A 24,000-nucleotide genomic window follows, 5' to 3' on the forward strand; every position below is an offset into this window, starting at 1 on the left:
TTCACAGAATACTCTTGTCCTTTTGTCTTCAAAAATAAACTTTCCTTTTCATTTGAATATGACAGCTACGACTTATTGATAGCCTAAAAAAAAAAAAAAAGAAAGAAAGAGAGAGAGAGAAAAAAGAAAAAAAACTGAAGATGCCTTTTTGATATATGCAGTTGTCACATTTTGCCGTTGCAGTATGTGATTGTCATTGGGAAGATTGTTTTTTGAATTGTCAAGCATTCCAAAGAACAAAAGAAAGCCTGCAGAAAATCCACAGTACTTCCTGTTCTCTATTGTTTAAAAAAAAAAATCCGTATGAAAAAAAAAAAAACAGCCCCAAATGACAAGATAATGACTATATTCAAACTTACCTTTAACGCCACTTAAATGTCTTGCCTGGCCACAAACTAAATAAATAAAATGTTTTTTTCTTTTTTTTCCTTTTCAGATGTCTGAGTGAAATGGGTAATTACCGTACTCTGACAAAACGCTGACAGGACCGTAGTAGTTAAAAAAAAAGACAGAGATAATTTGACTCTGACTGGAGTGGGAGGGCGATAGGTCATTCTGGGTGTATTAAATGGTTGATTCAGTTCTTTCTAGAATGTTCTAAACTGGTTTTGCTTTGTGTTTGACAGACATGGTCTATGACAGTAATAATATACTTGCTAATGAGCAGCGACAATGAACATTGTAGTAATCCAAAAAGTAAAAAAAAAATACCAACTAGCACACAACTGACAAACATCAATAACCAAGTCGCATGTAAGAATATAATTGTGTGTGTGTGAGTATACACGTATATGTGTGTGTGTGTGTGTTTTTTTTCTGAATGTTGATTACTGAAGTTTATTTTGTGTGGTGATGGCTGTATGTGTTTTTGTGTGACAAAACATTATTATGTTCGTCATTGACTGTCTAAAGGAACTTCAGTTATGATCATCAATACTCAATCAACTGTGGTGGAACTTTTTAACTTTTTTTTAGGGGGGGGGCTTTTTTTTTTTTTTTTATTTAAAAGGTCATTTGTATTTTTTGTGCGTCACATAGAATGCTAGAGAATTGATTTGATATTTTAGTTTTTATATGTGATTGTTGTATTTATTCATATTCTTATTACATTACGTATTCTTTCACTGTTTCAATCTAAAAGAAATTAGGGAGACCATGATGAGAGAGAACTTACCTCATTCATCACCCCATTCTGATCACTGTTCCCTTAAACTAGTTCACTTTAGAATTTAAGATGGTCAAAAAAGGACCTGCATGTTTTTATAAAGCATGCAATACAATAATAATCTTTCAAAGAAGTGTTCAGGTATGTCAGATCTGCCTCCTCCGTTTATAATAATCCATATCTAAAGCTTGATGGTATAGGTGAACGTGCTCTCAGACTAACACATGCTATAAACTCAAGTGGCAATGTCACATTACCCACTTAAACATGAAACAATTTAAGATTTATTTTGTAGAACAAAGCCTATTCCTCTTCTAGCCATCAAGTATGAGAGAGTCTGTATGTGTATGTGTGTACGTGTGTGTGCTCTTTCCTAAGTGTCTGCGTGTGAAGTCGTAATGGATTTTTCTCTCCCCTACCCCCCACCTCCTCCTCTCTCATGCTCTCCCTGTTCCCTCTCTTTTGACTCCTGGTTAAAATGTGCCCCTCCTCTCTCATACTCTCCCTGTTCCCTCTCTTTTGACTCCTGGTTAAAATGTGCCTGTTGGCACTGGGAAGTTCATTCCAGATTGTTATATATTCCCATTAATTTCATCTGGCTGGCTGTGGGCTGCTTTGGAGAGAGGGGTATCTGGGATTCATTTTTTGGAGGGGTTCTGGTTCTGTCCGCCCTTGGCTGAAGAGATGGAGCGTTAGAGTCTGATGAGCTGCGGGCTTCTGTCACGTTCATTAGCGAGCAATCCCTTCTTTTTTTTTTTCTTTTACTTTTTCTTTTTTTTTTTCGCCCCCTCTCTCTTTTTCCCAAGTCGAGAGTTGTGACTCAAAGACGGGGCTAGGATTTTTCAGAAAGTTTAAAACGAAACGTCTGGACAGACAATTGGACTGAAAAAAGCCCCGCGGTCAGTCTGGATTGAACAGGCGGGGGGGAGGGGGGGGGGGGTGTCACGGAGCTGACGTCCAAGCACACACACACACACACACACACACACAAACTCTACAATCTCATATATAAACAATCCACACATGGGTTCTGTATCTCAAACAGACATGTGTGCACACAGCCCTATACAAGTTCTCTCTCCCTCTCTCTCTCTTACACACACACACACACACACCTGACCTTCCACTATGCTCTGGGGCAGATGAGGAAACTCCCTGAGGGTTTCACAGCAGCTTTGTTTTTTTTTTTTTGGTTTTGTTTTGTTTTTTCTTTTCTGTTTTTCCTTCCCTCTCTCATCCCTAGATGAACACTGAAGATGCCAACCTCCTGTCCACAAAATGGAGGTTTTTGCCCTTAGTTGATTTTCGCTTTCTTTTTTCTTTTTATGTAGGGTAGACTTACAGCAGTTTACTCCAATGATGTAAATAACCAGCACACATAGCTAAACAACATATATCTAAACATTTAAGCTTGTCCTTACTTGCCTCATCTCTGTAGCTTTGAAAGTATAATGTGGCTATTTTTTTTATCAGTTATTTATATGTTACTTATGTCCTTATATTTATTAGTTTATGTATTTCTATTTAACCATGTGAATTTTTCAGTCTAAATTCAGACATTAAACTGTAGACATTATACTTGATACTGGTTGAGTTATAAATTGGTTGTGACAATCATATCCATTAACATCTGTGGAGCTGTGATAACAGCAGTTTGTATTTGAAGAGTGTGTGTGTGTGTTCTCTACTCATTCTTATCGTGATCACAGTTGTCTGTCTGTCACAGAATTCTTCAGTCTTAACTCTTGAGTTCTCTGACCGTTCCACCTCACCCCCCTTTGACTTTCACCGTCACTGAACTTCATCACCCGATCCTTCTATCCTTCCGTCTCTCCCTCTTTTCCTCTCTGCCTCCACCTGAGAGCCAACGATCTGAAACGGCCTTAAAACAGGGCCGGTCCCACGCGAGCCGTCAGAGGGGCGTCCGTTTAACCCTCTCCCCAAACTCGCGCGCCTATTATTGTAACTTATAAATCATTAGGAGAGTTTAATTATACAAAGGTTTTTGGTGGAGAGAAATGTGGAGGATGAGAGGAGGGAAGACAGGAGAGTTTAATGGGGCAGTAAGTCCCAACGCGGCCAGGGAAAATATTGAGGTTAGAGTTCTATTTTATGGCAGCGCCTGCAGGCCTTAGAGACGCAGAGAGAGAGAGAGAGATGGGGAGAGGCAGAGAAAGAGAGAGACAGGGAGAGAGAAAGAGATGGGCAGAGAAACAGGCAGAGGCAACACTCAGGGCCGGTCCTAAATAGTCCTCCTCCTCGGTCACAGACACAGCTCCGTCAGGCTCCGCCCGTCTGAACTGGAGGGCCCAGTGACGGCGTTTTAACACCTCGCTCCGATATTGTTAAGTAATAATCTCCCCCAGTAAAAATGCGACATTTGTAATGAGCTCTACCCGGTTGTTGTTTCGGCTTTTGGAGGAAATGAATGGCAGTCGGATGAGAGTGTTATGCATAGTTTTATAACTGCTGCCAAATTGTGTTTGTAAACATCAAAATGTTCTGCAAAAAGAAAAAAAAAGAAAAGAAATCAGCCTTACAGTATGTTTGGTTATGTTGCGTGGATTTAAATGAATCAAAATATTGAAATGTGTAATTGGCTGATTGTTTAATGTAATTTGTTTTGCGGAGGGTTCTGCCAAATTATTTTAATTGCTTGAATTGGAGAAATCAGTTTATTGATTTAGAGGTGTCTGTGTGCGCGTGTGTGTGTGTGTGTGCACGCGCGCACGTGTGTGTGTGCGCGCATGCGTGTGCGTGTGTGTGTGTGTGTGTGTTTGCCTATGAGACAGGACAGTAATTGAGAACCAATTGCTCCTTAAACAGACAGTTTGGAATACAGTCAGTCAGTGTTCTTTCCAATATATTTGACACAGCTGAATTCAAATATGTAAATTTTTGCACTTAACTTTTTGTTTAACGTTTTGTTTTGTTTTGTTTATATTTGAACTGTTGTATTATTGTCATCATAGCTGTGATGTGATTTTTAAAATGTAAGTTCATTTAAATTAAGCTGCTGGGCTTTGATGTCATAGTTTGATTTTGGTTTGGTTTTGTGAAAAAACAGAGTCTATGAGAAAGTAACAGATGAAAAGTGAAAACTTTGTTAACGGAGAACCAGTGGACGGGGAGCCAAAAGAAACGGCAGCTGAAGATGTGCTTCGATATGTATATGAGAAACATATTGTCCCACGCATACACACACACACTCTCACACACTCACACACAAGCCTTCCCTGCCGATCATAGTGGCCTCTCTCAGGGGGGTTGGTTGGTTGGGTGGGGGGGGGGGGGGGGGGGTCTTGAGCAAGATCAGTGGAGACGGCACCCAAACCGAGGGGCCCTCACTGCCTTTATCAGTCAGGCAGGGGCCTCTCCTGTGCCAAGCCCAGCTGCTTAGAGACCTTCACTCATCTAACACTCACTCTCTCTTTCTCTCTCTGTCTTTCTCATGCACTCTCTGTCTCTCTCTGTCTTTCTCTGATGTTCATGTTCTTCGTGTATATACATATAGAAAGAGACACTGAGACAGAAATTTCTTTATTCTTACTTTTATATGTTATCCCCTTTATTTCAGTTCTCTCTCTCTCTCTCCGTGTCCCTCTGTTTCTCTCTCTCTCTCTCTCTCTCTCTTGACTTCTATGTGTTTCTGTTTTTTTTTTCCCTGCTCACCTCTATACTGAATGAGAGCTGTGAGGGGGGGGTTTGTTATTCATATGAGACATTGTGTATGTACATGAGGGACTGATGTGTCTCCCCAGCATCTAATGCATGTATATCCTCACTTTTACCGCTCACTCCTTTAAAACACCAGCAAAATACTTTACTGCTCATAAAAACATAGGTGACCATCCTCTTTTCACAGAACTGCTCAAAGACTGTACACACAATGTGTGTGCGCGTGCACACGTGTGCGTGTGTGTGTGTGCATGTGTGTTGGCGGTGGCCGCTGTCTGACTTGTGACTGATGCCTGACTCCCTTCCCTTCCTCTCCTCTGAGCCTTTGCTCATCTCTCCCTCTCTCCCTCCCCCCGTTTTTTCCTTCTTTTCTCTTGTTTTTCCAGGGGCGGCCAGCGTCTCTCGGTGCCCCCCTCCCTTCCCGGCACGCCGCTCCCCATCCTCTGCCTTTTGTTTCAGAAGGTGTCAAACACTCACCACTGCCTCTGGGCCTGTAAACATTTACCCGCTTTCCCTTTCCGCCAAAGTCCTGCTGACGTGTGTCTCTGTGTGTGTGTGTCTGTGTGTATGTGTGGGTGCACTGTCCAAGCTGTCTGACACTGTCAGTCAGTGAGCTCCCTGACAATGCACCACACACACACACACACACACACACACACTCCAGCGTGTGCGCAGACACTCGTCCACGAATGAGGTCAGCCCGTGCGCACGTGGCATCCCGCTCACTGACAGGAAGTGAAGCAGGAAGTCATCACAGCCCACTGCTGCTCATAAATCTCACACTAGACACCTGACACACATACACACACACACCCAAAATGACATACACACACACACACACACACACCGTATTACACACATAGACAGAAACACACAAACAGACTCATCAGCAGACTCTTCTATGAAATAGGTGGACACACAGACACACACACTCACACACACGCAGTGCCGTCTCCCGGGGGGCTTGTTGGTTCCTGGTGCTGAGGTTTTCCTTCCTGCGCTGCAGACAAAGGGTTGGCGTTCCTGGGGCCCGAGCTTCAAAGCAGGGGAAAGAAAGAGTGTTTTCTCTTTCCTGCACTGGGCGCTGGGACACCAGGGCTGTTTTTACAGCCTCGGCCAGGGTCCGGGGGTCAAAGGTTAAAGGTGAGAGGTCACCCATGCCTACCAACCCAGAGAAAGAAACGGGCAGTGGCATCTGCACCCCCCCCCCCTTTAGGAGCCACTTCGTGTGTGTGTGTGGTGTAAGAGTCAGGCTAACTCCGAAAAGTAATAGGGCGATGAAATCACCCTCTTAATGTCACACGCACAAGCATAAAAATCAGTCTGAAAATCTGAATTTTTACCCTCATAACAAGTATTGTTCCTGGACACCCTTCATGGTTCCTTAGGATAGAGCGGTTCTCCCTAAATCTCACTCTTTATTGTCAGGGTTTTTTGCCTTGTCTGCCTTTAAAATGAAAAAAAAAAAACATTGGACATACTCTCTGTTAGTTAGATTTTCTCACCTATATAAACAAGTGCATTATTATTGCTATTTATTTATTTAATTTTTTTTTAGATAAGGATATTGGTAGCAGCAGCAGAATCTTTCCTTCTCTGATGTATTTCTTTGTGTGTGTGTGTGTGTGTGTGTGTGTGTGTTTGTGAGATTTTTTTTTTTCGCCCTTTCCTCACCACTAGTAATTGGACAGTTAATCAATCAAATATTTAAGCTTCATTTTACGGCGCAGTGGGTTGTCCAGATTATGGCTACAGTTTGTGTGCATTAGCACAGACTCTGAGCCCATACAAACAGCATGGCCTCTCCTTTCCCTCTGCTGCGCTAATAAGGTGTGTACTGAGTCTCCTCTTGCTCTCCGTAATTGTGGCTTTTCATGTCGGCGTTTGTTGGTAAGCACACTCGTTTAAAAGCCTGAGTCTGTTCCTGTTACTTTATTCTCTACGTGTTCTTTAAGCTCCCCCCCCCCATACACACACACACACACACCCCCCCTCGAGGGACAGCATTGTGGATTACCATTCAGTTCTCACCTAATTATCTGGTGACTTGTGCTCCCTTTGACACGTAATTATCAAAGCCCTAAATAATTGTCTTGTTGCGCGTGTGTTTAGACTTAGTGTCGCAGAGACAGAGAGACAGAGAGAAAGAGAGAGAGAGAGAAAGAGTGAGAGAGAGAAGCTTTTGTTGCAGAGATCTCGAAATGGTGTATTTTTCTCCAGATGTGCTTTTTCCCCATTTACAGTTCTTCTGCCCTCTGTGTATGTGTGTGTGTGTATACGTGTAGGTGTACAGGGTATGTGTGTGTGTGTGTTTACTTCTGTATTTTCACTGGACACCGCGCTATGTAAATGAGGAGGGCCTTGGTATGGCCATTAAGTTTATCAGCTACATCCAACTGCTTAAGTCCGGCAATTAGCTCCCCACATAACGCAAAGCCTCTTTAAGTGCCAACTGCCGCTTTTCCCCGCAGAGGTCACGGAGAAGAGCAGAGAACCAGAGGGAAGAGGGGGATGGAGGAGAAGGAGAGGTGGAATGAAAGGATGATGACAGGTTTCTGTCAGCGTCAGCAGTAGGGTTTAGTTTTCTGTCACTGGAGCAATTTTTTTTTTCTTTCTTTCTTTTTTTTTTTTTTTGGCACACGCTTCCTGAAATCGTCTCTCTGTGTCTTTAATTGAGTTTTCTGATGACTGCTGCGTCTCATAGCAACCGCAGCCTCCACAGCTTTACTGTAAAGAAAAAGAACAAATGAAAGAAGAGGAGCGAGCGAGCGCTGAATTGGTGGAAGATGTCGCTAGGCTAGGCTAAGGCTAAGGCTACTGATCTGTGCTACAAATCCCTGTCTTCAGCCCCAAAACAAACATTTACTGTCCTCACATGCTGGCCGCCATGATCTCAATTTCAGTTTTCAATCTCAGTTTCTCTCTCTCACTCTCTCTCTCTCCTCTGACTGGGTCATCTGCGAGGATCCTGGTCTGTCTTCTCTGTATGTCGGTGCAGATGTAGGGTATAGCAGTGAGGACATGCGGCAAATGTTTCGACATCTGTCTTTGTTGGTTTAGTGCAACAGGTCTTTTCACATGTACTTCCACATGTTTGCTTTTCTGCGTATTTCTGATCCAGACACGGGCAGGCCCAGCTGCCCATGCTCCACTCTGGCTCTGGGTAGACTGTCCCATTGCTGATACTGGGTTTGGCTCCTAACACTAACTGGCAGCCTGCGCACCAAATGTGGACTAATGTCTGGTCAGTTAACTGGTTGGTTGAGTGATTGGTTCATTTGTTTACTAATTTGTCCATTTCTTTATTCATTGTTTCATTTATAGTCATTCCTTCATTCTTTCACTCAGTCTCTCCGCAGTGATTATGTCTGTGTGTGAGTATGTGTGAGTGTGTATGTGTGTGGGGAGCTGAAAGACATTAATCAGAAGGAATGTTCATGTCGTGTATATGCCTTTGGAAACCATGTCCCATCAGCTGTGTTGCAGTGACATTGTAGTTTACCACGGTAACCAGCTGGGCTTTACAGCTTCATGTCACATGTTTACCATTCGGACCTGTTTGCTATGAGACGCACCCATAATACTCCTCATTCAGTAGGTTTCCCTGGTGTAACAATCGTCACAAATACACAAATTATTGATTATGACAAAACATATATATTCATAATGACTACACACACACACACACACCAAATGCTGATATATGCTTAAATATGCAATGCTTACTGAAATCTCATGCTAGTCTAGTGTAGTGTGTGTTAAACTGTTTGTCTGAGTTTTTTTTTTTTTTGTGAATCAGAAGACCCCCTAAGACACATCTAATCAGCAGTAATGAAGCGTTTTGATTGGCTGTTTCAGGTTTTCTCAGGGCACTACCATGCTAGGCCTTTTAGCTATGTTAGCCTGTCTGTGTGCTTGACAGGGAGAGAGGTGTGTGTGTGTCTGTGTCTGTGTCTGTGCATGTGTGCGTGTGCGTGCATGCGTGTGTATAAGTGTGTGCGTATGTGTCTGTGTGTGTGCATGCGTGTGTTTGCGCGCGCGTGTGTGTGGCGCTCCCAAGAAACATATAGCAGGCGTTTGATATATTAGTCTGTGGTGTTGTAATAGATTCCATTTATCTTGATACTCTCTCTTTAATTTAAGTGGGCCTGGGGAACGTATTCAAATGGCCATAGACACTTTGATGTAGCGCAGAGCCCAGCTGTAAGGCTATAAAATGTTTCCCATAAAGTAATGCTTAACCTGTTATTGTCAGTCACTGCCTGTTTGGTACAGCGCTTCTTTTTTTCCCCGTCTTAATTCAGAGGGGGTGGTGTATCATTCTCACCTCTTTAGATAGTGTGATGCCAAAGAGGTTAACAAGACTTGGAAGAGAAATCGTTTTGGAGATCACTAATTCAGGAGACGTCTACATCTCGGGTGTTTCTTCAGACTTTTCAAAGTTTTCCTGACCCCCTTCCACAGAAGGGTCAGTTACCTCTGTTTCTAAATCTCTCTCTCACTGTCGGGTAGTCACGTCAACTTAGGGAGATAAGCACTTGGACACATTTCTTGTATTTTATTTTCTTTACAGAGTAAGCTATAACACACAGTCAGGTGTAGTGTGGCCACAGGCTCAGCTGTGGAAGTCAAATCCACCGTGGCCTGGTTGATAGTGCCATTTGGGAGCTGGGTTGACTTGGATTTCTCATCGTTTACCGAGAACGCAACTCATCTGGGATTTGAACCTGTGGCAGGCATTGGAATTGATCTGCAAATTTGAAAATTGAGAACATAGCATGAACTTTTTGACAGACAGTAATACAACATACTTACACAGTCAAACAGGTTTTTTTTTAATTAAGCAATATCCAATGTCTTAGTGTTAAAGCCAACATGCTAACTTCTAATGGCCATTTTAACAGCTTTTTCTGTCTCTCTCTCTCTCTCTCTCTCTCTCTCTCTCGCCCTCCCTCCCTTTCTCCTCCATCTTTTTTCTTTCTCCAGATGATCCACAGGGAGGAGGAGGTGAAGAAACGTGTGTGTGCTGTAGCAATGACGGACTCAGTGCACAGTCTGTGGCATCAGGAGGCAGAGAGATCCATTCTGGACTGGATGCAGGAGGTGAGCATCTCCCTCACTAAATTACACTCCCATACTTTTAGCACGACTCCTCGTTGTACCTCCTTCCCGTCGCCCTCCTCATTTACACCAGATGGGGAGAAGTGTCTTCCACAGGGTAAGTGTCAGCTAGCTTTTCGTCCATACCCGTGATCACGAAGGAGAGACCAGGAAGGGACACAAGAGGGGTAAGGGTTTGAAATGGAGATCTATTCTGAGTCAAAATCTCCACATGAAACGATCTCCGAGGCCTCTCAGTAGAAGGCCAAACAATCGCAAACAACATTATCATCTGTATCCATCAATTGAAACATCACAGTACCTCATTCAGTTTGGATTGGACCCGTGGTATTTGGAGTCACAAAATCCAATAGTTTTTTTTTTTTTCCCCCTCCTCCCGCCACTTATTTGTGTGTTTGGTGCAGACATCGATGAGAAATCAAAGTGAGAGTGTGTTGGTACACCGCGGAGCCCTCTGTTCACGCCTGGGTTTTATTTAGTCCCTGCCCTTTCGGAGTTGACCCCAGGTCCTCAAACAGCACCTGGGAACTCTCTGTATGCACATAAATTGGAGAAGGCAGGTCCCAGGCGAGGCCGACGGGGGAGCCAAAAATGCAAATGCCACGCATGCACACGCACGCACATATGCCGCTTCTCCACCACGCGCCGCACACGGCTGTCGGAAAACTGTATTTTTCTACTTTCTAATGTATTTACTTTTTCTGTTTTCTCTTTTTTCTGTTTTCTCTTTTCTTTTCTTTTTTAACTCTTGCTCTTCTTTTCCTTTTTGATGTTTGAGAATCCTCTCTGCCTTTTTTTTTAATTTCTTTCTCTCTTTCCATTGTCATCTCTCTTTCTCTCTTTCCATTGTCATCTCTCTTTCTCTCTCTCAGACACACACACACACACACAGACACACTCACTTCCAGTCACTCAGCCTCTCTCTAGTGTGTGGTCAGTGGATGAGATGTGAAACCATCCAGTCCTCTGGGCTGAGTCAGGCCTCCTGGCTGATGGGAGAAATGAGTAATGAGTGGGTATAAGTGGAATATTGTTTAGCGTTTGTGATGGATTGGACGCAACTTCTCTAAGCCCGTATTGTCAGGATCTCTCTTCTCATTAACCGCTAATTCCTGCGTTTTCCACTGGGCCAAATTACACTGAAGAAAACCTGTGAAGATTACCTTTGCTTTGAGACCTCACACACAAATACACTCCCACACCACAGCTCTAACCAAGTAAAAGTAATTAAATCTGAATTTGTTTAAATGTGTTAGACAAGCTGATGTTTAACAAAGATTGCGTAATTGGGTTGTAATAATAATAATGTCATAATTACGTGAGTTAATTTATTTTTGTTCATCTCCTTTGTCCAAGTCAATGAAAGAGGCAGTGTGGGTGCATCCAGAGCGTGTGGGCTGCTCTGGGGTGTATCAGAGAAAGTCCTGTTCCTGGACTGACCCTCTGATCCTGCCTTCTCTGCTTAAAATCTTCATGTTGTTTTGTTTTTCAATCCAGATACACTGCAATCCCTCTGATGCTTCTCTTTGTCGACCTCAGTGTTACCCTCAGGCAGAGAGAGAGAGAGAGAGAGAGAGAGAGCGCGGTGTCATATTTGCAGTCAAATTTCTCTTTCTTTCCCTTCTCTCCTATTTCCACATTAATATTTTCTATACATTATTACTTAAGTTCAGCGCCCCACCCCCCCCCCCAATGCACGCACACACACACACACACACACACACACACACTCACACTCACTCACTCTCACGCATACACATACCCATCTCCCTTTGGACTGGCCTCGCAGTGGGTGTTTTTTGGGAGGGGGTGGAGAGTCTCCCCTGGGGGGGTGTACAGCTTGCTTGCCTTTGCTTTGCACCTCTCTCTCATTCTGTGTCAGTGATGGTAATTCCTCCCTCTCCTCCTGAGGATAAGGGGATAGAGGGATGAGAGCAGAGAGATGGAAGGATTTAAAGATCAACGCACAGTGGGACAGGTGATCTGGAGACACAGGGTCAGACAGAGGCCGTCTGACGTCACGGGGGGGGGGGGGGGGGGTTTGCACACAAAAGAAAGGCATCTCATGATAGAGGTATAGAGAGAGAGAGAGAGAGAAACAAAGGGATGGACTGAAAGAAGCACATCTATGAATATGTATGATAGTGCTTTCTTCAGTTTGACGGAGGGATAAATGGCTGGATTGACAAAGAGATGAGTGGACTAGCAGACATAAATAAGCAGACAGACAGAACTAGAGAAGACAGAGTAGGACAGACAGAAGGACATCAGTAGTGATTTGGACTGTGACTGTGTGAGTGTAACATTCCAGTGGGAACATAATCCACATCTTTGGTCCTGTAACCCCATGGCTCTACCTTAACAGTGTGTTGGGGATGGATGTTGCATACTCCTCAGTCAGAGACACATTTGCTTCTGTGTGCAATGATTCACTGGTGTGTGTTGTTGTCAAAAGCCCTGACTCTCTGTTGGGGGTGGTTTGCGTGTGTGTGTGTGTGTGTGTGTGTGTGTGTGTTTGTGTGTGTGTGTGTTGTTACCACATTCTCTAGTCCCTTCAGTAGTCTGATATGGATATTACACCTGCTCCTACTACAGCAGAGATGAACACACAAAAGACCCACTGGATTTTTTGTTTGTTTGTTTTTGCTTTTTTGGACAGGAAAATTAAGATTAAGAGCAAAATAGCCCAGTCCGGTAGAACTCTACTAAGATAAGACAAGTTTAGAAGAGGTAGCTTTGGATGTTATGTCGATGAGATATTGGATGCATGTTTTCTGTTTATGGCATATGTCCATCTATAGGACCATTTGGAGCAGAAGTTAGTATCCAGGCAAGATTAATACTGGTTGTAGGGACATAATGGTGTTTTATAGGAGATAAAGCAGTGATTAGAGCGATTACATTTGAATGATGGCATAAGATAGGACAGTACTCTAGTGCTGACATGAAAATCCGCTCTAAAAAAAAAAAAAGAAGATAATTCCACTCTGGCTGTTGAAAGCGCTCCCTCATGAAGTCCGTGTATCTGAGAGACGGGCGGCACCGGCTTTAGCAGCGACAGGACGTTTACGCGCCCGTTGGATAGCGGTTAGAACAGAGCTCGACTCTGTTGTGAGCGCTCAGGTGTAGCGCGTGGCTTGTGTTGCCGGGCAGGTGTCGGATACAAAAAAAAAAACGAGATAGGGAGAGCTTAACGATATCACGCAGGTACGAAGGCTTCCTCACCGTGGGACGTAACACCTGTCTCCCATTTACCTGCTCTAACTGGGCTATTAGTGTCCCATCATGCACCAGCACCCTCTCACGCACCCTAGAGGAGTCTGGGATACGGCCGACATATGGCTCTGATTAATGGTTATGGGGCTAGTTTAGGGAGATTAGCGCTCATTTTCGGCGACGCCGGGACCCCGCGTGAGAATGCCGTTTCAGACATGCGCGGTACATTTTCACATCATTATCCACTTTCTTTGTTTGTTTGGTTTTCTGTGTTTTTAATGACATTAATGGATCCTGTTGAGAATATGAGTCTGCGATATTCCCGCTTGCTTAGATTATTACATCACAGGCATCGGTTACATCAAGGTTTCACCCATTGTAACTTTTGTTACAGTCAAAGATGTGCATGTAGGAGCTGTAAGACCACTTGAAACATTCTGCTGAAAGTTTCTTCACCTAAACATGAGTTACTCCCATCTTCGTTTGAACGACTCACTGAACTTACCAACATAAATCTGAAATAGCCGTTGTTAGTCACCATTGTGGAAGTTACTGTCTTCAGTACCTTAGAACCATTCAGCTGCAGTTGTTGTTTTGTCATGTTTACCCACAATGCCCCACACCAGCTCTTTTTGCTGCTTTCATGGTACTCCTGACAGTATTAATAAAGCTTAACGTAGCGATTTCATCTTCTGATATGTCACTGGCTCTCCATGCTTTTTCTTTCATTGCCTGCTACTAGCAGGTCCCAGAACAGTGGGTTTAGCCTTGACAAATCTATTGAGAAGTCCCCCCCCCTCTCTCTCCCTCTCTCTCACTCTGTCTCTCTGGCTGGAACCCCAAGCCTTTGAAATGCATCCCTTTGGCTTCCAACACAGCTGACATCTTCCTCCAGACGGCATGAATTAGGCTTTCACAATGAGACACTTGATGTAGTAGTCAGGGATCCCTCCATTCCAAGCCGGCGCTGCCATGGTGAGCATCCACGGCGACGGGATTCTAAAAATACACAATGCTGGTTTGTTTATTCCAGTCAACTTTTTCCCCGCCATTCCAACGCGCTCCTGAATGACAGGAATAGGGAAGGAGGAATAAACCCAGAAAAGAAAACAATGATAGAGGAAAGGAGGAAGAGTGAGTCGCTACTGATGTGACAGTGTATTTTTGATCTCTCTTTAGTTTTAGATATCATGTAAAACGAATCTTTGAAACAGGTGATGTTTTGTATTTTTAACATACATAGTGACGACAGCGGAACTGAATTGGCGTTGTAACTATTTTTGTAGGCCGTAGGGTTCTGCTAGCTTAGGTGTGGGAGGACTGTTTTTTCCTCCACCTGATGTGGTCTCTTCCATTCTACTGGGTTCGTTTATTCATTAATGTTTAGTCTTTTGTCACAGCACAAGCCCACAGATTCACCTCGTACACCCCCTTATTCAGACTAAATTCAAAGCTAAAATTATGTTAACAAAGCAACATTTCACTCACTCACTCACGTACAACCTCTTATTCTTCATTTACACATTTCTCAGACTCACAGATTTTTAATATCGACACACAGAGATATAGTTGCGTATTTCAGATTATAATTTAGCGCTTCCAAAATGGATGGAAGGAACAAAGCGAAAGCGAGAGACTGGGAGAAGCAAGGGCGGTCTCATGAGTGAGCGTCCCCACCCGGCGGTCCACTGTCTCACACACACACACACACACATGCACACACCCAGATGACAATCCCAGGGTGAATGGGGGCTCCAGTGACCCTGGGGTGACTGTGAGAGGTCCAGGGTGAGTCACACTGACAGGCTGAGGTTTGACATGACCTGAGCCCCTGTCGTGTGTGTGTGTGTGTGTGTGTGTGTGTGTGTGGGTGTGTGTGTGTGGGTGTGGGTGTGTGTGCTGGGGGAGTTGGTGGCAAGATAGTGTGTTTTAGGGGAGGAGTTGCAAGAGTGGTAATGGTGCTGTGTGTGTGTGTGTGTGTTTGTGTGTGTGTGTGCATGTGTTTGTGTGTGCGTGTGAATGCCCGTGCATGTGTTTGTGTGTGCGTGTGAATGCCTGTGCGTGCGTGTGTGTGTGCGTGTGCGTGTGCGTGTGTGTGTGTGTGTGTGTGTGTGTGTGTGTGTTGGGGGGGGGGGTTATGTGAAGTCACAGTGTTGGTGGGGGGAGCCCCTGTTCAGTACTAATGGCTGACAGGCCTGTGTCTGTGAAAGTAAACAAGCTCAGATAAGCAGCCAACGCTTCACAAGGACGCCAGCTGGGCTCTCTAATCTCTCCTTTACATTTTGCTTTCTCCCATTGAACTTTTTTTTTTTTTATCTTATCTCAAGAAGCGAGTTTTCCATGCGTTTCTCTGGAGCCTCTTTTCTTCGATACGACATCCTCTTTCTAAACACCAAAACAGAGTCTATATCATTCATAATGTGTGCTCCGAAAGCCAAATTTATCATTTCAAATCTTTTTGACTTGAGAATGAGCTGTGATTTCCCCCTTTTTTTTTTTGCGTTTAGCGTTTGCCCGCGCGCAAATTCCTAGACGGTTGTCTAATGAAAGTTATTTTGGTATTGGACAAAGATTCCCTTAATGAAGAGACAGAAGACACAAACAAGCCTGTCTATCTCAGGAACACCGTTGACTGGGTTGGGTGTGTGTCTGTGTGTGTTCGTTTGTGTTTGTGTGTGTGGGGGGGTGGTTTGGGGGGGGGGGGGGGGGGGGGGGGGGGGTCCTCAGCAGAGGTCAGCGCCTTCAACAGACCCCCCCCCCCAGCAGTGCCAGCAGAACCCCCTGCCCGCCGTCGACCACAAACACGCACCAAGCTGTCTGCGTGACATATCCACCAGTTCCTAATTGCTTGCTCCTGTCTCACCACCCCAAACCTCACCCCCTCTTTCTCTCCTTTTCTCTCTCTCTGTTTTCTGCCTGTACAGCGCTGCTGCAACTGGGTGTCGAGCTCCGATCCTCTGGACACACCCCTGGACAACATGCTGCCTGACTGCCCCCGAGTTTCTGCAGGTGGGTGTGTGTTCGTGTCTCTGTGATTTTAGGTTTCTCTCTCTTTCTTTCTCTCTCTCTCTCTTCACACACACACAAGCACACTTTCTGATGTTTTGTCTACTTCGTGTATTATCACATATTCATCTCTGGTCATTGATACGGTCTTTGTGGTCATTGGCGGATCTGTAATAAACCAAAAAGTCATTGTACTGTACTTCACAATAACCAGACCAGTTTACAACATCACCACATAACATCGTCAGGGTGAACCTGATCTGTTCCAGACACTCACATACAGAACATTTCGACATGAGAACGACACAGAACAGTATATAGCATGAAATTTTTGTGCGTTGCATGCAGAATTCTGAATTGAGCTTTTTTTAAATTCAGAATTCAGAAATGAGCCATTTTCAACTCAAAATTCAGCTATTTTAACAGTTCTTTTTACCCCCCCCCCCCCCAACCTTGAACCTTTTTCTGTACATTTATCTTTCCATTTTTTTTTTCTACGACATTCCAGGCCTGGCTCTTTCTCTCTGTCGGCCGTGGCCCGTCGGAGGCCTGTTCGGAGAGTGTGTCATTTAGACAGGATTAGGGGTGTAATCTGTAAGCCAGGCCAGGGCTGTGTTGAGTGATGAAGATGATGTTGTGGTGATTACCCTCACTGTCAGAGTCATGAGGGCTCCGTGTCCTGTCTTTGTGTGACGGGGGACGTTGTTTTTGGTGACCGCGTGTATATCTCCTTTCACATTTACGCCTCTTGTTCTCATCAGATGACAATCTGGATATTTTGTTTTGAATCTCCTTGGAGATGTGGGCAGGTCAAGAATGATCCATCTGAATCACTTGCCAACTATGTCAGCGACGTTTCTTTACATTCATAACTCCAGCCAAACGAACCGAACTGCCTGTCTGTCTTTTGTGCAGTACAAGTCATCTTTTATGTAGACTCAGAGCTTTTCAGAAAGTTCTTCTCCCTAGATGAGCAGCTGAGGCCTATGTCTTCCTCCTCTTCATCGATTTAACAAACTGAGTGTGGATGTGGACTGGTCAAAGACGGCGCCAAGCGCCTGCATGGTTTTCTTTAGCAGCTATGAGCACAGTCATCGTAGGACAGGACATTGAGAAACTCTGAAGGAAGTAATCACTTGACCAAACTTCCTTTGATTTTTAATGAAAGTGAGCAGCCTTATGACTCCCTCGTTAGCGCTCAGACGTAGCCTCTTTGACATTAGCGTTCCCTGTCTTCCAGTGTCATAGTCCTAGGGTCATGACAGTTAGTGGAATGCCGGGAAGTTGATGTTAGAACGGTGGGAAAATGTCGGTGTAACTTTCATGCTTAGGAGCCTTGTCTTGCTAGGGTTTTTTGTCTTAACGTTTCTGATAAACACGTTAGAAGTGTTAATAAAAAATAGTTTTACTATAAATAAAGCTTTGCTTTTTTTTTATAAGACATTTTCATCATGTTCATATAATGCTCTTATGACATCATACACATATAATGATTTTATGATGTCAGACACATAATGTTTTTAATAATATCACATGATGCTTTTAATAATATCATGCACGTAAAGCTTTTAATAATATCATACACAAAATGCTTCTATAAAATGGGTGTCAGAGGGCAATATATATTGTATGATCTGTATGGCATGGTATTTCCATTGTATTATATGGCCTCTGTGGTCTCCCAGCGCTTGTGTTGATATTTTTTATTTCACTCTTTTTTACACTCCCTTATTCTCTTTTACATACATAAAGAGACTTTAATGTGCTTTACGAAAGCTCAGGCGTTCCTTTTTCACTGTATATATTAAAATGTCTCCTCGCAATAGAAAACAGATCTGGCTGTGTTGTAATATTCGCCGGCACCAAAGAGTGTGCAGAACAAAGCGTGAACAGCCCAGGGCTCTGGTATTATCATAGAGACTGGCGTCAGATCACAGACGCACAGCAGCACGGCCAAACGCAAGTCACGCACAGAGCAGGGCCTAACTTCCATTCTCAGTGAACACACTACACTGGCCCTTCCTTCAGCCGCAGTGGAACGGGACACGGGGAACGGCTGAGTGGGTAAACTGGGAACGGCTGAGTGGGTAAACTGGGAACGGCTGAGTCGGTGGACTGGGGACAAAGAACGAGTGACAGTGCATATGAGAGAGTGGTTTACAGATAGAACTCTCCCTCTCCCTTTATCTCCCTTTCTCTCTCTCTTTCCCTTTTCCTGTTCTCTCTCCCTTTCTTATTCTCTCTACCCCTTTGCCTGTTTATGTCGCCCCCTTTCACTCTCTCTCTCTCTCTCTTTCGCTGTTCTCCATGTGTGTGGTGTATTTGGATGCTGGTATTCTCTGTGCTGGCTGGACTGTTTTGTAGCGGTTATGACTATGCAGAGACAAACCGCTCAGCACACACTTAATCATGCGTGGAGTCATGGTGGTAGCAGTGCTCCGTAGCCACGCTGGGGAAGGACACTGAAGGAGAGGCAGGAGGGTGGGCGTTCTCCCAAAAAAACAGGGGGATCTGCTGACGTCTCTGCTTTTTTGTTTCCAATGTGATAAAACTTGGACTTTCTCCATGCACGCCTGCATTGAATTTTTTTTTTTTTTTTCCATTTTGTCTTTTCGATTTCTCTCTTTTTTCCCTCTCTCTCTCTCCTTTTACCCTCTGTCAATAGGAATCTTCAGTAGAAGGTCAGTGGCTAAGCGTTGGCAGGGCCTCTGAAAGACTTGCTGAATTTTATCAGTTTGGAACACACTGAAGCCAGTCTAAACATGCAGATAGACTGGAACAAATCTGCTGGAAGCCCCTCGTCTGTTGGCCAGCGCTCAGGGGAGCCGAGCTCCATGCAGGCTGCTCCTGACCCCCCAAAACAGCCTTTCTCTCCACAGCGAACGGAGGTCTTCCCCCAGCCTCTGCTGGCTCTGACACAAACACTCACAATGCCAGTCCTACTGCAGAGACTCTCTCTCTCTCTCTCTCTCTCTCTCTCTCTCCCTCTCCCTCTCCCTCTCTCTGCATGTATGCGTGTGTGAACTAGCAGTCTATCTGGTACACTCTTCATAAGGCAGTTTAAAAGTCCATTGGATTTTCTGCTTGAATTCCTAAACAATGCTTGGTCATAGTACAGACTGGATGGGAATCTTGGAAATCTGCAATTTCAGTCCTGTTGGCCCAGTCATACACACACTTTGTTTTTCTCTCTCTCTCTCTCTCACACACACACACACACAAATACATGCATACTCTCTCTCACAGACACAAACACACACACACACGCACATTCAATCTCTCACTATCTCTCTCTCACACACATACATTCTCGCGCTCTCTCTCTCTCTCTCTCTCTCTCTGTCTCTCTCTCTCTCTGTCTCTCTCTCTCTCTCACACACACGCGTGCACACACACACACACTCTCTCTCTTTCTATGATCTATAGAAAGATGGGTGTATTCTGCAGACTGTGTCTGGATGTACCTGTTCTGGGGTGATTACTCATTGCTGGACCTGATTATTAATTACAAAGAAAGAGCACAAAGAGCGTAAAGAGTGATTAATTGTTAACTAAAGAAAGTTAATGTGTGTCTGAACTGTAATTGTACGTCTTGCACCAGTGCATGGATCTGAACACAGTCGAGTAATTAACCCTAATTGCACATACACACCGAATGGAACAGAGTAGAAAGAAAAGCTTTGTTCAAAAAATAAACTACCTTTGATGTAGACAAGAGATTTGTTTTTCATTTATTTATTCACTCCTTTGTTTCAGAGTTTGTTTTTGTTTATGTTTTTTTTTTTTTTTTTCTCTCACTTTTCTATAGTTGAAAGAGCGGGTCTTTTAGACGGGCTTTGTTTTAAGCTGATGAACCTGGCTCTGAAAAAGGAGTCTCACAGTGTTAATGTAAAGCACTTAATGTGTAACATGAAAATGAATCTTCCACCTGTTTTTTTTGTTGTTGTTGTTGTTTGTTTTTGTTTGTTTGTTTGCATCGTAATATATATATATAGATAGATACTAATCTCATTTCGCTCGTCCATGTTATCGCTAATAAAGCCGAGTCAGGATCTGAGCGATGCTTTGGCTTGGCTTTGTGACCACAGTGTGAAACTTTACTGATCCATGTCACTGCCTGCATACAACTTCATTGGTCTGTGTGTCTGTTTTCCCATGGAAACCAGTTGGTCCGTGTTCCATTGTGTCAAAAGAATTCCATTTGCACGTGTCATTGGCCACGTCAAACCCCATTGGTCTACGGTCCATTGAACATCTAAAAACTCTATCGGCCCGAATACGCGATTGACGGCGTAGGATTCTACCGGAAGATACACCTTTGACGGAGTCCCCCCCGTTACCCGTTCCTTCCCCAGTCTCCAAAGCCTCAGGTGCTTTGGATGGAAGTCGGTCTCTTTTGTCACATTTCCACAGGAAGCACAGTTAAAGCCAACTCTGTGACCTCCTCTTTTATTTTTTCCATTTCCCCCCCCTTTTTTTTTCACGTTTTGTAACCATGAAGGGTCATGGGAAGTGCGAGAGGTTCTCTGCCTGTTCCATTTCGACGTTCCGTACGGTGTTAAGCGTGATAAAATTCCGGCAGGACGTTGGATGAGGTTATCTCTCGGTGTGTTTCCAGAGTCATCCCAGGTTTTCCTGTGACTAGCGAGGCCCAGGGGCAGTATGCTGTCTGTCAGTCAAGTCAAACACGCTCACATCTTAGTGTTCCATGGAGCTGACCCAGCATAATCTGCATCCACATTGACGCTAAAACCAGCCAATCACGGGAAGACTCAGTTATGGCCGTGTTGTTATTACATGAATGAATATAGTTACATGTCTATGAATGTTATCAATAAAACTATCTAAGTCATATTAGTCACATACATGGTTGGAACTTTGGTGGGTTAACAGTGGTTTATAAAAATAGATGATATTTTTATCAAATATTGTTGCACTCTAGCTTGTCTTAGATAAACTAAGCGTTAACTGGAGAAGCATCCACAGTTTCTTTAACAGTGCACAGATGAAGAACGATTGATAGAGCATCTCGTGGGTTTGTTAGTGTGAAACAGTTCTGAGAGGGCTGTCTCTCTGTCTCATTGATGGACTGATGGCATATTGTCACTGTCATCTGGACACTGTGTGAATGTCTGAATGACTATTCGGAGGAGTGCTCTGTCATCTGCCCGAGATAGCCAAGCATAGACATCTCTTAAACCAGCCCAAGAGTCGGGATTCCTCTGTCTTAATCCCTGCCGTAGTCCTCTCTGGTTTCGCTCTAACCTTTTATCTTGCGTTGTTTAACCAGAGTGCTAGCAAGCGAAGGCAGCAGTTTTCATCAGTGTACACAGTGACGCTGAATCACAGCACGACGTTTCTCTCTTTCTCCCTCTTATTTAGATTCACTGATTTCAGCTCTTTACTCCCTTTCCCACTGGTGGGTACAGAATGAAAGTTTGATGGAGTTTTGTGCAAGCAGCGGTAATTTTTTCACTCGTTTTCTCTCTCTCTCTCTCTCTCTCTCTCTCTCTCTCTCTCTCGCTCTCTCCGCACGTGCTGAGGAAAAAGAAGAAGAAGACACAGCCTTCATTTTCCATTCCTCTTTAGAAATGGGAGAGGAGGTTTAAACCTGTTTGATGCGAGTGGCAGAGGGGCAGAGGGGCAGGCAGTGACCCACTTGGCTCCAGGCTTTTATGTAATGAGAGCGAAGCTTAAACAACAGCACACAGGAAACACAGCAACGCATAACGAATTTTTACCGTTGCCCTCTCTCACACCCCCCCCCCCCCCCCCCCCCCCCCCCCCCCTCTGATAGGAAACACACAGGAAAAAAGATCAGAGTTTAAAAATTGAGGCCAGGGTGAAGGCAAAGGGAGGTATTAGTGAAATTGGTGTAGCGTTGCTCTCTGCTGTGCTGCCATCCCCAGCTGAATCACGCTTCGAGTCGCAACCGTGCCCCGCTGGCCGGCTAAGGTCAGGAGTTCTAGGGAACCCGACCGGATGTGTGCGCTTGGCTGGATGACTCAGCTACGGTCCTGTTTCCCCTCTCACGTAACGGTGATCAGACGCGGTGAGACGTCTGTGTGGTCAGAGATAGAGTTTAGCCTAATGCACTCTCCTCCGTGTATTGCTTGACTGTACTACACAACTGGAATTGTAGAAAAAAAGAAAAAGGTGTGATTGACGTCACATGTGACTCAGGTTTATGCCGTGTCAGGGAGAGAAAGCAGACTGCAGCCAATGAAACATTCCTGTTTTAGAAAGGGGAAAAAAGTTTTTATAATTTATTGGATTTTCTGAATACCTCATCTCGTCTGAAGAATATTCATCAATATTTTTTTAATTGTGACGAGGTGCAAGGCAGTCCTTTATTCCTTTCCAAGAAGGTTCTCTTTGTTCATTGGTCTGATCAGACTCCGAGACTGAGTCACGGTGATACTGTATTAACCGCCCACCTAGGCCATGGCCCTGTGCTACATGGATGCTCATCTCTCTTCACAAATCCTCAGGCTCTGGACTAATCAGATCACTGAGGAGTTTAGGGATTCTCCTGTCCATCAAGCCCCGATCATCCAATCGTAACTTACTTAGACTGTGACCCCCCCACCTCCCCACCCCCAGCAAGTCAATGAATGTAATCTCTTTTTCAGGTTATTGGTAGTCAATTCATGTATTTATAGTCAGAGAGAGAGAGAGAGAGAGAGAGAGAAAGAGAGAGAGAGAGAGAAATCAAGCCACAAGTGGTATAAACAGTACACTATGAATGAAATGTTTGTTCTCTTTTTCACCTCAAAAATCAATATTTGTGTGTGGGTTGGTGCGTGTGTCCTTGTGTGCTGTGTCTGTACACATGCAGGTTAATAACCGTGTGTATATCTGATACTCTCATACAGGTATCAGTCTCAGAGAGTGTGTTAGCGTGTTGTTCTGTTTTAGCAGGTCTGTTTGTCAATGTTATCATTGAGAAACCGCGGCCCAGGCATGTTTGTGGGAGGCCAGTGGGAGAGAACAGCTAGCCCCCGCTGTCAGGAGCCTGTCTGTATCTTCACTCTACTTTTGTCTTCACCTTCCAGCCCATCTCTTCTCTTGACCCTTATCCTCAAAACCTCTCCCTGCCGTTTCCCCCTTTTTTTCTCTCTCTCTCTCCCTCGCTCTATTTTTCCTTTGTGTGTTAGAGGTTTTAAATGGAAGGTAGTTGCTAAGCAACATGGAAGGTCAGGTGAAGCTGCTTACAAAGTTTTTCCTTTCATTTCTCTCTCTCTCTCTCTCTCTCTCTCTCTCTCTGTCTTTCATATTTGTAAGAGTAGAGGTCATGTATTTCTCATACAGTGCAACTAGTCAAGATACCTGATAAGGAAGACCACTGGCTGGCCAGTGGAGCTATGACAAATTTAGTTCTGTTTATCTGTTTTGATTTCATTTTAATTTATGCACAGAGTTTCCAGGAACAATACTGTCACAGTATAACTCTCAGACAATGGTGAAGTACACTGGGAAAGGGTTTCACTGATCTTCATTGACCAAGCATTGCATCCTGCAGACTGGATGTAAATAATTATGCTAATCTCCTAACTTTAGAACCAAAATAATTATTGTGTACTTTTAAAGAGTGCTTTTTTATGTCTCTTATGCACGGGGTAAACTATTCTCCAGAGGCTCTCTCTCTCTCTCTCTCTCTCTCTCTCTCTTTCTTCTCATCTCTGAATAAAAGCATGATGAGTCTGCTATGAGTAGAGAGAGGTGAAACAAAGTTCAAAGAAACACTTAGACAATGTGCAGTAACGTTGTAAGTGTCTTAATCTCATTATCATAGCTGTGCCAAATTTGCCCGG

General features: G+C 44.1%; 1 protein-coding gene across 2 annotated transcripts in view; it reads left to right on the forward strand.

The window, feature by feature from the left end:
* The window catches only part of arb2a (ARB2 cotranscriptional regulator A), a 141,212-nt gene that overhangs the window by 80,636 nt on the left and 36,576 nt on the right, over window positions 1-24,000 (forward strand). For both annotated transcript variants that reach the window (XM_030781874.1, XM_030781881.1), the window contains 2 exons: window positions 9,830-9,946; window positions 16,105-16,189. In XM_030781874.1, the coding sequence (XP_030637734.1) occupies window positions 9,830-9,946; window positions 16,105-16,189 (202 nt within the window). The remainder of the gene's footprint in view (window positions 1-9,829; window positions 9,947-16,104; window positions 16,190-24,000) is intronic.

The sequence above is a fragment of the Chanos chanos genome, chromosome 1 (assembly GCF_902362185.1).
Source record: "Chanos chanos chromosome 1, fChaCha1.1, whole genome shotgun sequence".
Taxonomy (NCBI): Eukaryota; Metazoa; Chordata; class Actinopteri; order Gonorynchiformes; family Chanidae; genus Chanos; species Chanos chanos.